Source organism: Haliotis rufescens, unplaced genomic scaffold (genome assembly GCF_023055435.1).
Source record: "Haliotis rufescens isolate VD_foot unplaced genomic scaffold, xgHalRufe1.0.p SCAF_3, whole genome shotgun sequence".
Taxonomy (NCBI): Eukaryota; Metazoa; Mollusca; class Gastropoda; order Lepetellida; family Haliotidae; genus Haliotis; species Haliotis rufescens.
The window spans coordinates 6096153-6108476 of NW_025964001.1; the positions used below are offsets into that span (position 1 = coordinate 6096153).

Here is a 12324-nt window from a genome sequence, read left to right on the forward strand (position 1 = left end):
GGAACATAAGTAATTATCAAGAAAAACACCAGTTTATAATGAGTAGCCATGCAGTCTTATGTTGACATTCTAAGAAGAGGAAGAAGAGGTGACACGATGTTACTTTTGGCAAGGTGATGTGAAGGCAATATTGCGAAAAGCGCCGTAAAACCATACAACTCCCAAGCACCGTCCCACTCACCATTATGTTTTTATAAAAACATATACTGGGTAAGATATGTAACGAACCACCGTTTAAAAACCAGAAAGGAAGCTTTCAATGTTAACTTTACTTACCTATGCTAAGGGATCCGGTGACGTCCATATATATAAGTATGATAAAGAAGAAACAGGCTTTCATAGCTTGGGAATGACGCCGTTGTCGTCCTTACAGAATATCTAACGTTGTGGATGATTCCAGACTGAACTTTGGGACACATGTATCTTTCGCTCGTCATTTATCTTATTTACCAATGAATCATTGTTCTACTTAACCACGTGCAACGACAGCAGTTGAAACCACGGACGTGCGTATAACTTAATGAGTACGCTATATCACTGTTTATCGATTCTGTGTGTAAACAACGGCCTTTGTTGAAATGGCATCATCGATTTCATTGACTGCCACTGTTAGCTTACTCTCTCTCAGATGATATTTCTATTCTAATCATATTCTTCTCTGGCATTTTTTGCCAGAGATCCGTAACGACAATGGGACATTACACAAACTGTACATTTTGCATCGAAAGCGTGAAAGAATCTTGTTTGTTTGTTTGTTGTTTAACGCCGCACTCAGCTTATTTCCAGCTATATGACGGCGGTCTGTAAATAATCAAATCTGGACCAGACAATCTAGTGATTGCCATCACGAGCATTGATCCAAGCAATTGGGATACGATGACATGCATCAACCAACTCAGCCAGCCTGACCATTCGAACCCGTTTGTCGCCTCCTACGACAACCAAAGAAAGAATCTTCTGATAAGGTTTGTTGTCGTGGATCATTATTTACTTCTTCTTTGCCACCAATTAGGGGCACTTCAGGGCGTATGTAATTACAGTCGGCAAGGTCCGTAAAAACTTAATAACATCATTATTGAGTTAAAAAAGACATTTTCGACTATCACTGCTGCATCAATTGAAAATTGAAGGACACTTGGATGGGTGGAAGAATGGTCTGTTTATGTGAACCATCAAACTGTTTGTGCTTACCATTTGTAAGGATTATCTGAAGTCACATCTCCTTGGATTAACCAGCAGTCTGGTGTGCGAGCATCGGGATGTCAGTAAGTGCAAAATCAGAGACACATTTGGAAATGTGTCAATCGAATGAATCCAGAAACAATCAGCTCATTATTTCCCTTAGTTCTCTAATAATCCATTAATCCAATAAAGATAGGCTACTGCAAATTCATTCTGTCGCGGATTTCCAAGGACGTTTAATATTTCCTCATCTTTTATAATTGCTCAAATGCTTGATGATATGTCTTTTGAAGGATTAAAGAAGAAAGGATTAAGGATATATAAATTTTCATAGATGTTTTCGGATGTATCATTTACTATTAGAAATAGGCTTGCACAAGTCTCTAAGGTAATGAATATTATATTAAAATAATTTCTAGGTGACAGACATTTTAAGACCGGCGTCCAAAGATGTAATGAAGTTAATCTGCACTTGCCTATTATAAGGATAGAATTTCATGTACATCAATGGACTAATAATTCAGTACAGACTTGAAGCAAGGCTTAAAGTGTGAATCAAATGATACAAAAGATAACATGATGCTTCAGTGGCAAAATACGGGCACAGCTCTATTACATAACATTACAGGCGGTAGTCGCGACAAGCAGTGTTACACAGTACACAGAAATGCAGTTGCATTGTTTGAGTCCGGTGCTTAGCTGGTAGCAGATCGTGACGCAATGGAGTAACTACAAAATCATGACAAAATAGTACTGAATATACACATCATGACCACATGGGCCGCGCCGGAATATACCCCTCATGACCAAATTGGCCAGAATGACAGTTCAGTTCATCCTCCGTCCCTAAACACAACGTGAGGCGTTAGCTCCAGTCCATTCTGTGGTTTTGGTACACTACATGAGCTGCAGTTAGTACGTTGAGACTCAACTTACTTTTGATGTTATAACATTGATGCGAATGTGCTTATCCCCATGTGCAAAGTAGCTCTCGGGTATCCTCTGTGTTGTTGCATGTGAAGCGGCTACAACCCTGAATGACTGTGTGGTATAGTATTTTTGTGTGAATGATGAATAGCTGCAAGGCTTTCAGGAGTACTAAGTAGTACTAATATCTGGACCCACTTGCACAAAGCGTTCTTAGCGCTAAAATGATCGTAACTCCCATACTTTAACATAGGCTTACAAAAGTTGCAGCGCTAAGATCGCTTTGTGCAAGTGGGCCCTGGTGACAGTTTTACCATTCAAATGGATGAAGAACTAGCCTGGTTGGGCTGAGCGTAAAGACAGGTATGCGGTTAATGACCTGACTGGGCAAATTGTAGGATTAGACTTAGCTGGGATTATCAGAGATGTGCCTTTGCCATGTTGATCATTCTTCGAAAAGGGAATCTTAACGTGCACGGCCTGATACCGACATGTCAATTTTAGTATTCTGTCCTCATTTATCTTGGACATAAGCGCTTTCTCAACAGTCCGAAGGAATGCAAAAAAAGTCCAGTCAAACATGGCAGAAAATAAACAAGCTTCATAACCTGATGTACAAATAGCCTAGAGGGCACTGAGCAGCCTCTTCAACGTGTCATTTGCGATTGGGTATCTTGCGTCAGGCGTCGACACCAGAGCTGCTGTATTTCTGTATCCCTGCATGCATTTCGGAACTAAAAAAGTTTTCAGTAGGATCGGACCAGCTATTCATTTGTCTGCCAAGAGCTGAGAGATGCTGAGCTATAGTTGAGCTTGCAAAGGCCTTCATATCATCTACCGGCGCAGGCCAGATGAGAGGTATTTGCATAGTTGTGTTGCGTATTGCTCGACACTGATGCTTTTATTGAAATAAAGGGTTCGGATTTTAGATAAGTCACAGATTCTTGAGTACTGGTGTCGGGATGGATCTTGCTTCTGGTTTCAGCTGACGAAACGTCTGGAGATCCAAACGAGATTAGGAATCTGCAATGCTGTTTTTCAAACCAGGTAAATACTGACCTTTGACTAATAAAGTTATGTTGAGACAATGAAGGACAAACTGCCTTACAAACTGCATAGTATTCTTACATTTAGTTGACTGCTTGTTCAGTATGGCATCAATTGCTTGGTTATCACTGTTTATTAATAACTTTTTGCCCCTGAGGTCATCAGCCCAAATGTTAGCCGCAACATGGACTGGGAAGAATTCCAGCAGTGTGATGTTTCGTGTTAGGCCTGAAGTGCTCCAATGTTGTGGCCATGAACATTTGGTCCAGCGTCCATGAAAGTATGCTCCAAATCCTATGCACTGTCTGTGTAGAGTTAAATGCTTCATTGTTAATCCAGAATTGATCCAGGAATAATGACGTTCCATTATGATTGTCCACGAATGAAAGCCAATTCTGAAAATCATCTTTCATATTCCTAGTTACCCTAACTTTATGAAGGAGCTTCTTAATACAACAAATCGAATCAATGGATCTCCGCAAGAAAGCTCTGTTAATGGGAATGGCCCTACCATCAGTGAACCAATGAGACATTCAACTGATGCTGATTAATGGTGTTGGTGTTACTGTTTTGTGACTGGCTATTGGGATTCCGAGTTCGTCGCATGTTGCTTATAACTTAGACAGAAATAACTGACATTCTGACTTATCTCTTCCAGATCCTCTGCACAGGTGGTCGTCCAAGTATTGCATTAACTCACCTTGAGAATTTAACTTTGTTTGAACTATCCACAGGATATTGAGCACATTTTACTGCACCCAAATGGTAATGCTTTGTCGACATAAAATTTATGTAAGAATTTTATTCCTTGTAAGTGAAAATCATGAGGATGCACTATGCATAACTGGAAAACGCTTTTCATGTCGGCCTTTGTTGAGTATGCCCCCGGTCCAAGCTCCTAAATAATCAAAATTGCAATCGTCAATGGATGAATAGGTTACTGAACAAAGGCTTGGGTTGATGAAACATTCACCGACATTCGTCTGGATACAATAAGTGGTGGATGAGGCAGTACCCGTCTACTTCTTTCTTTTAAACGATTCCAATAGGAGAGATCTTCAGGTTTGGTAAAGGTAGGTTATGATATGGACGGGCATTCGGCCTAATTGTACATCATTGGAAGGTTTCCGTAGTACATTTTGTTCCATATTGGCATCTTGAGGTGATTTAAGGTTAATACAAACTAAACTTGTCTCTCTGGGGCCTGTGTAATGTAAATGAAATCCGTCCGTGAAACTACAACGAAGAATACTGGCATCAGTTAACAATGGACTCCAAGTATGCTGATATTTTAATCTACTTTGATAGGTGAATGGCCCAATGCTTGCATGTTTTGGGTAGTTTCTGTTGTGAAACTGAATTGTAATAACATCTTGGGTTGGTTGATTTCCTGTAACTGCTTAGTTTAATTAGCACTTTGGGAAAAGGTGGCTGCCACCACACTGATAACAAACATGGAGAAAGCGGCAATGTTGCCCGCAACAAAATTTACCAGGGGCATAGAAATCCCCTCCAAAACAACTTTTAAGGTATCTGCATTTGGGGATTGTGAAGCCTGCTTGAAAGTGGTGAAACTGCGGTTCACGTGTTGGGGAGTGACATTCAGGCATAGCATCAACAATTCCGCGTTGATTGTGTCCCATGACATGTCGTGGATCTACCCATGCGCAACCTAAACTGCGTATCAAAATTTTGCCATCCCTGGCCCCTGCTAGCGGCCAATCTAATTGTGTGTAAATATATAAGCATTTGCTGGTGGCTTTCGGGGATTTTATCCAGGTATATGCTGACAATTATGATAAAGGCCGTTGTCCACTCTTCAATTGACTGTATGTCATTTTCAAATGACCCATTGAGTTTACTCTGATAGTGCTATCATTACCTTGTTCCTTATCAACTTCGCTTCCTTATGCAGTGTGTCAGTTTGTGTAAACCTCTGGCCGCAACAGTGACGTCAATGTTTCTCCGGCGACAACGTGCCGGGCAGTGATGTATATATTGTATATGTTTTTGTGAATGATAATTGAGTATGTGGTCAGTGTTTGTATGTGATGTATGCGCACGTGATATTGAGTGGATGTGGTGAACTTCCATGTGTTATTAAAAAATGAAATGTGTGTAATATTTATGTGTGTGTGTGTGTGTGTGTGTGTGTGTGTGTGTGTGTGTATGTGTGTGTTTGTGTGCTTTCGATTATGTTCGTGTATTATTCTTGCCAATTTAATGGATAATTTAATGGTTTTAAGTGCCTCATAGATCCTTCATGGGTCGGCTGATGTTTTTTATATATCATACGTATGTATACGTGTAATGTTTTTTATTGTCTTTAAACACCAGGTGGCACTGTAATAAAATAATTTTCCTCTTCTTTTTCTTCTTCTTATCCAATCCCTTAATGAGGGTGGCCAGATCTACATATTCTCCATTGTGTATTTTATCCCTTATTGGTTGTGGGATGAAAGAACCAATGCTGTCAGTTGACAAAGCCACCATTTTGTCACCAGTACATGCAGTCAAAGCATTAGGCATGTGAGGCGTATCGTTGTCAATGGCAACAGATGCGAGAGCGTGTGAATAGTGATTTACTGACTGTACTAGTGGGATATTTGGGATATCTCAGCCTATCACTACATGAGATCGTGCATCAGTATCGAAAACATGAGGTAATACATCACCTGATCCATTCCTCGTGACGAAGGGCTGCGACGACCAAGGGACAGTAGTTGACGCCATGCTGTCTGCATCGCCGGGCTGAGAACCTCGATTCGGTGATTTGTTGACTCGAGCCAATTTCCGTGATGATTTCCGGTCACTGGATGCTTGGATCTTCCGCTTCTTCGATCTCCGACCTGATATCATTCTTCTTACCAAACGTACGGACAAGAAATTACCCTAAGATCATAAATAATCTGTTGCCTATGGCTGCTTGATGGTGTACTCCTGAAGATGTATGATGAAGTTCATTCGTCACAACTCGCCCCTTTCCGTCACCTGCAAGAAGACTCGTCTCCCTGTCGATGAATGTTAGGTGCGAAAATACGACAAACCAATCAGAATGCGCGTATGATTTCAAGTTCTTCGGTCAAAGAATTCCCTCAGAAATAATTTTTTATTTTACATATCTCTTGCATCTTAAAATAAACCAAAGATACAGTTAAATGTGTTCAATCATACTGTATAATTCCGCATGTCCCGATGTGCTTTAATTTCCATCTGAAATATATATAATATATGTGGAAATATATGTGAACCATTACACAACGAGTTGACAATTGTTTTAGCGCCTATGAGATATGCGTGTGGCTGATTGATGGTGTACTCTTGAAGATGTATGATGAAGTTGATTCGTCACCACTCTCCCCTTTCCGTAAACTGCAAGAAGACTCGTCCCCCTATCGATGAATGTTCATTCGTCACCACTCTTCCCTTTCCGTAAACTGCAAGAAGACTCGTCCCCCTATCGATGAATGTTCATTCGTCACCACTCGCCCCTTTCCGTAACCTGCAAGAAGACTCGTCCCCCTATCGATGAATGTTCATTCGCCACCACTCTCCCCTTTCCGTAAACTGCAAGAAGACTCGTCCCCCTATCGATGAATGTTCATTCGTCACCACTCTCCCCTTTCCGTAACCTGTAAGAAGACTCGTCCCCCTATCGATGAATGTTCATTCGTCACCACTCGCCCCTTTCCGTAAACTGCAAGAAGACTCGTCCCCCTATCGATGAATGTTCATTCGTCACCACTCGCCCCTTTCCGTAACCTGCAAGAAGACTCGTCCCCCTATCGATGAATGTTCATTCGTCACCACTCTCCCCTTTCCGTAAACTGCAAGAAGACTCGTCCCCCTATCGATGAATGTTCATTCGTCACCACTCTCCCCTTTCCGTAAACTGCAAGAAGACTCGTCCCCCTATCGATGAATGTTCATTAGTCACCACTCGCCCCTTTCCGTAAACTGCAAGAAGACTCGTCCCCCTATCGATGAATGTTCACTCGTCACCACTCTCCCCTTTCCGTAACCTGCAAGAAGACTCGTCCCCCTATCGATGAATGTTCATTCGTCACCACTCTCCCCTTTCCGTAAACTGCAAGAAGACTCGTCCCCCTATCGATGAATGTTCATTCGTCACCACTCGCCCCTTTCCGTAAACTGCAAGAAGACTCGTCCCCCTATCGATGAATGTTCATTCGTCACCACTCGCCCCTTTCCGTAAACTGCAAGAAGACTCGTCCCCCTATCGATGAATGTTCATTCGTCACCACTCTCCCCTTTCCGTAACCTGCAAGAAGACTCGTCCCCCTATCGATGAATGTTCATTCGTCACCACTCTCCCCTTTCCGTAAACTGCAAGAAGACTCGTCCCCCTATCGATGAATGTTCATTCGTCACCACTCTCCCCTTTCCGTAAACTGCAAGAAGACTCGTCCCCCTATCGATGAATGTTAGGTGCGAAAATACGACAAACCAATCAGAATGCGCGTATGATTTCAAGTTCTTCGGTCAAAGAATCCATCAGAAATAATTTTTGATTTTACATATGTTTTGCATCTTAAAATAAACCAAAGATACAGTTAAATTTGTTCAATCATACTGTATAATTCCGCATTTCCCGATGTGCTTTAATTTCCATCTGAAATATATATAATATATGGGGAAATATATGTGAACCATTACACAACGAGTTGACAATTGTTTTAGGTATGTACGTTTGTGCTAAGACAGAACCCGGTCGCAAAAATGGACAGGAGAGGGGCACGAGTCGCTATTCGGCTTGTCCCGGAATAACACGAGTTGGTCACGAATGGATGAGGTCACTTTCGTCACGTGATCTGTTTGCGATTACCCACACACACTGGTGGAAGGGAGGCAAATCCACTGAACTGTGGTATAGGGCCTAACCTGCTACTTAAACAAATTTGTTTCATACTGGCTTTCACAAATTAGAATATAAGAAGTTATAGATATTGTCATTTTTGAAACAATACCGGGAGGGTTCCCTATCGATTATGGAAAGTTCGAATTTAAGACACATCATATCTAAAGCTTAAAGATGTACTCACAGCAAGTATAAACACTACAGTTCTGTACATATACATATATGACGTTTATTGATATAAGAAAGTACAAATAGAGTTGACCTCATGACAGCTTCGTTATGTAGTAGGGACCGACCATTAACTATTTGGGGTTAGGGGTAGGATTTGCAAACAAATGTTTGGCAGTCATTCATAAAGGAAGATATGAACACATTAATAACAAGGCATCAAACAATGCCAATTATTTTTGCTTCTTCCAAATCTGAAGCAAAATTATGTATTTCCAATAAATTCCAAATCTCCATAAATATGAAATGGTACGTCCATAATGCCGAAACATGGTTACTGTAAGATGCTAATATTATTTGTACCGCTTGAATATTGCAAGCATGTATGCATATATGGACGTGGTTTGGTCACATAATTTAGTAAAACACTCTTGTCATAAAATTGATATATGCAATCGAGATAAATCAATCCGGTATATACAATCATAATTTATATAATTAATATACACACATATACATACATAGACACATCATACATATATAATCGTGTACGTGTATGATTCGATCCTCTTGGATTTAATAATACAATAGTGGATGGACACTTATATTCAGAATATTTATCAATTATGATCAAGTATATTTGTACATTTATACAGGTGCTGAAGGCAGGACTGGCCCAGTAGTCAAAGCGCTACTACAATATCAGCCGGAGATGCTTCCCTAACATGATGCATCCGGGATCCCAGGCTCGAAGGTTCGAATCTCCTTTCCGCCAAGATCATGATGCTTTCTGTATTGATCAGCATCATTCCCGTACTCTTAGATTTAACAAACGATACAAACCCTCCAATTCCCTAAAGTTGACAGGCAATGATAGAACTAAAATACTTTCAAAACGGCAGTTAACATGACACCTTCACCATGTATTGATAATTTGGCACATAAGTCATTAAAGCAACACTGTTAAATAGTCCATGTTCCAAGAAGAGGAGTCTCAGCTGAATACTATGAAGCAGGATGCTGTTGTGTACCTCCCGACTTTGATCGCCGTCGACACTGTACTACCTTTTCATACATGATGGCCAAAATCGCCATGAAAATGCCAATAACCAGGATATAGAACGCGCTCTGCAAGTCCCCCAGTGTCATGGCTCGTGTTGCCATTTTCTTCCCGTCTGAACATTCATCCTCCCCTCGCCACCACTTTTTCTTCCAGGCGACAAACAAGCCTTCTTCGGAGAATGCCACCAACCTGCGCGTTAAAATGACAAAAAGTTATGAGGGAAATACATGATTTCCTATTCAGGCATTAATAATGATTTATTTGAAGTTATTCTTCGGTGACTCAGTTCTTTTTATCCGCCTCTGAATGACCATTATATCCCATGAAACCTTGTTTGTCCTGATACCCGATTAATGTTGGGAACACATTTGCTAGTACATGTTAAATCGTACATCCCATTATGAACCTATTCGGTATCGTACAATGGATTCTTATTTCAGCAGAGATGTCTTATGACTATGGAAAGGGTTTTGTCACTTCGTTATATTTCGTTGAAGTCTTTGAAAACTTGTGTTCACTGATACTACAGCTTCGACTGCCTTCATAGTTAAAGCCAAGTCATGATACAACGGAAGTCAGAAACAGTTATACAAGTTTCACAATTTCAGAGGGAGAGAGAGAGAGAGAGAGGGAGAGAGAGAGAGAGAGAGAGAGAGAGAGAGAGAGAGAGAGAGAGAGAGAGAGAGAATTTTCTGAGACACGGTGTGATTACAATAGGAATATGTGACAATACTGACACAGATCCACGCCATCGATAAGAACAATCGGATGCAAATAATTTAACTCACTTTTGAGAGAAAAGTTTTGTGTATGGAGAATCAATTGGCAGTCCTATTCCATAGCGTACTTGATATACGGAGTCCTCCAGTAGCCTCAGTTCACAGTTCTCACTGGCCCAGCCCTTTAACATGTCCGCTTCCACAAAAAATATATATTTACCAGCTTCAACCTTTTCGCGGTGCAAATATTCATCGCTGTGTAGCACATTAGGGTCCGTCTGATTGAATTTTTTAATCCCGCTCCATATCGCTTTGTAATCACTGGATTTACCAAACTGCAAAATAAAGAGAGTCAATGAGAACGTTGTATTTAAGTAAATATAAAATGTTAACGCCAGACAATATCCAGTCTCTACTATCCAACGAAGCAGATTCCTCTGGTCCTAAAAGGTAAAATAGAGCTGACAATTATATGACTGAAAATCAGCGATGACACCAGGTTAAGCATGTCCTGTCCTACCTGTGGCACCCAACACTCATACCATTTTCTAAAAAAGGAAGTATTTAGCTTGTAGCCTGACGCCGCACAGCAGTACTCTAAACCAAACAATCAAGTGATAGACCAGAACATCCCGCGACCCAACAACACCTTTCTCACACGTGGTGATGCGCAAAGATTAAATGTGTGACCAGGTTGAATAGTTCAGGAGTTTCATGTCAAATCCTTGTGGGTTGAAAGCTGTTTTGGGTATTCCACTTATATCGTGGTGCGTCCTTTGGTTGGATCCCCGGCCGCCTCATGCCAAAAGACGTTTAAAAGATGGTATTTGTTGTTGGCCTGTCTGGCGCTCGGCATTAAGGGGCTAAAACGAGGACTGGTCGGCTAGGAGTCGGTATACTGTGTCTGAGTGGGGTATTCATGTTAAATTGCGGCATGGTACCTCTGTTGTGGGACAGCATTATAAAATAGTCCGGACTAGTACAAGGACCGCTATATAAGTGCAATGATATGGACGCGACGTTAAACCCCATTTCACCTCATCATGGCATATCATAGCTATCGCATGGTATTGTGCCTCTAAGACCAGAATCGCTGATCATCCTGATATAGAATATTATTTACAGGCCGCCGTGATAATTTACAGCTGGCTGTTATTCGCTCGCTTATTCTCTTTGTAGCCCCTTTTCTGGAAAACAGTTGAAATCACTCACTCACCCTATCGTAAAACACATACACAAAAGATCAAGGGAATAGCATATGTAACGATTGTAGCGTCAGTAAAATATCTTCCTTGGCATGAACTTTGAAATGTACGGGAAGTAACTCTTCTAACCCAGCGCTGGCATCGATGTTTTTGCGAGCAAACGAACCTCTTTCAGGTATATTTTTCTACTATTGCCTTATGCTTTATACTGGTCAAAAGAAGTTAAGGTCCACCCGATTCTGTCATATTACTATACTTAATCTGTCATGCGATGACAGATTAACTATGGAAATATGGTAGAACCGGTGGTCATTTTCTTCTTTTGGGCAGTATATACTGATATTAAAGAACGTCCTACATTCCCAATAAACTTACTGTGAACAAGGCCTCATACTCACCTCGAATATATTCACCCAAAATGAGCCCCCCTGTGTGCCCCATTTGTACTCGCTTTGAGCTGCTACTTCCGGTATTGTGCGGAAAGGCAGCGTTTCCTTGGCTACAGCAAAGAATGCCATCAGGTTTCCACAGTATATGGCAGTAGTGACGGTACCAAACAACCACACGAAGCTGATGAAGAAGCTGGTCGCTAGGGATGTCGATTTCACGTCGTAGCCTGTGGAGAAGGGGAAGATGACGTTAAAGCTTGTCGTCACAGCATGTCAATTGATGTGGCTGAAAAGCCAGAAGTGATGTTACACAGCAGTTTACCACTTTTGTGAGACCCACAAGCACGGGTTTAGTACTGACAAATATTCGTCGGCGATTCGTCTCCGCATCACAGGTTTCTGCGCAGCGAATTGTGCGGTGCCTTAGACCACTCGTGCCCCTATATCACACAGGGACAAATCATGGTATGACAACCATGGATAACCATGCAAGGATACATATGATCTTGACAAAATCTGGAAACATAATCATGGCAAACCGTGATTCGAATTCCACGATCATAGGTTTCTGTCTTTTCTGCAACTGGGCCTTAATCCCTGTGTCCCATTTACAAAAAGGAAATATTACTAACTTAAAGTGAAATATATTATCATTTGTGAAGTACATATTTCACAAAGATGTAGCTATACCATGCACCTTAGCAATTGTTATTATTTATCAAATCCTTGGTAGGTACACTTGTAG

General features: G+C 41.1%; 1 protein-coding gene across 5 annotated transcripts in view; it reads right to left on the reverse strand.

The window, feature by feature from the left end:
* Window positions 1-8248: 8248 nt before the first annotated feature.
* LOC124131798 (glutamate receptor ionotropic, kainate 4-like) overlaps window positions 8249-12324 on the reverse strand; it is a 36247-nt gene continuing 32171 nt past the window's right edge. For 4 of the 5 annotated variants that reach the window (XM_048403628.1, XM_046495269.2, XM_046495270.2 and 1 more), the window contains exons 11-13: window positions 11589-11806; window positions 10055-10320; window positions 8249-9455 (exon numbers count right to left, since the gene is read on the reverse strand). In XM_048403628.1, the coding sequence (XP_048259585.1) occupies window positions 9209-9455; window positions 10055-10320; window positions 11589-11806 (731 nt within the window). In that variant the 3' untranslated portion in view covers window positions 8249-9208. The remainder of the gene's footprint in view (window positions 9456-10054; window positions 10321-11588; window positions 11807-12324) is intronic. The other variant, XM_046495271.2, reaches the window with a different exon arrangement.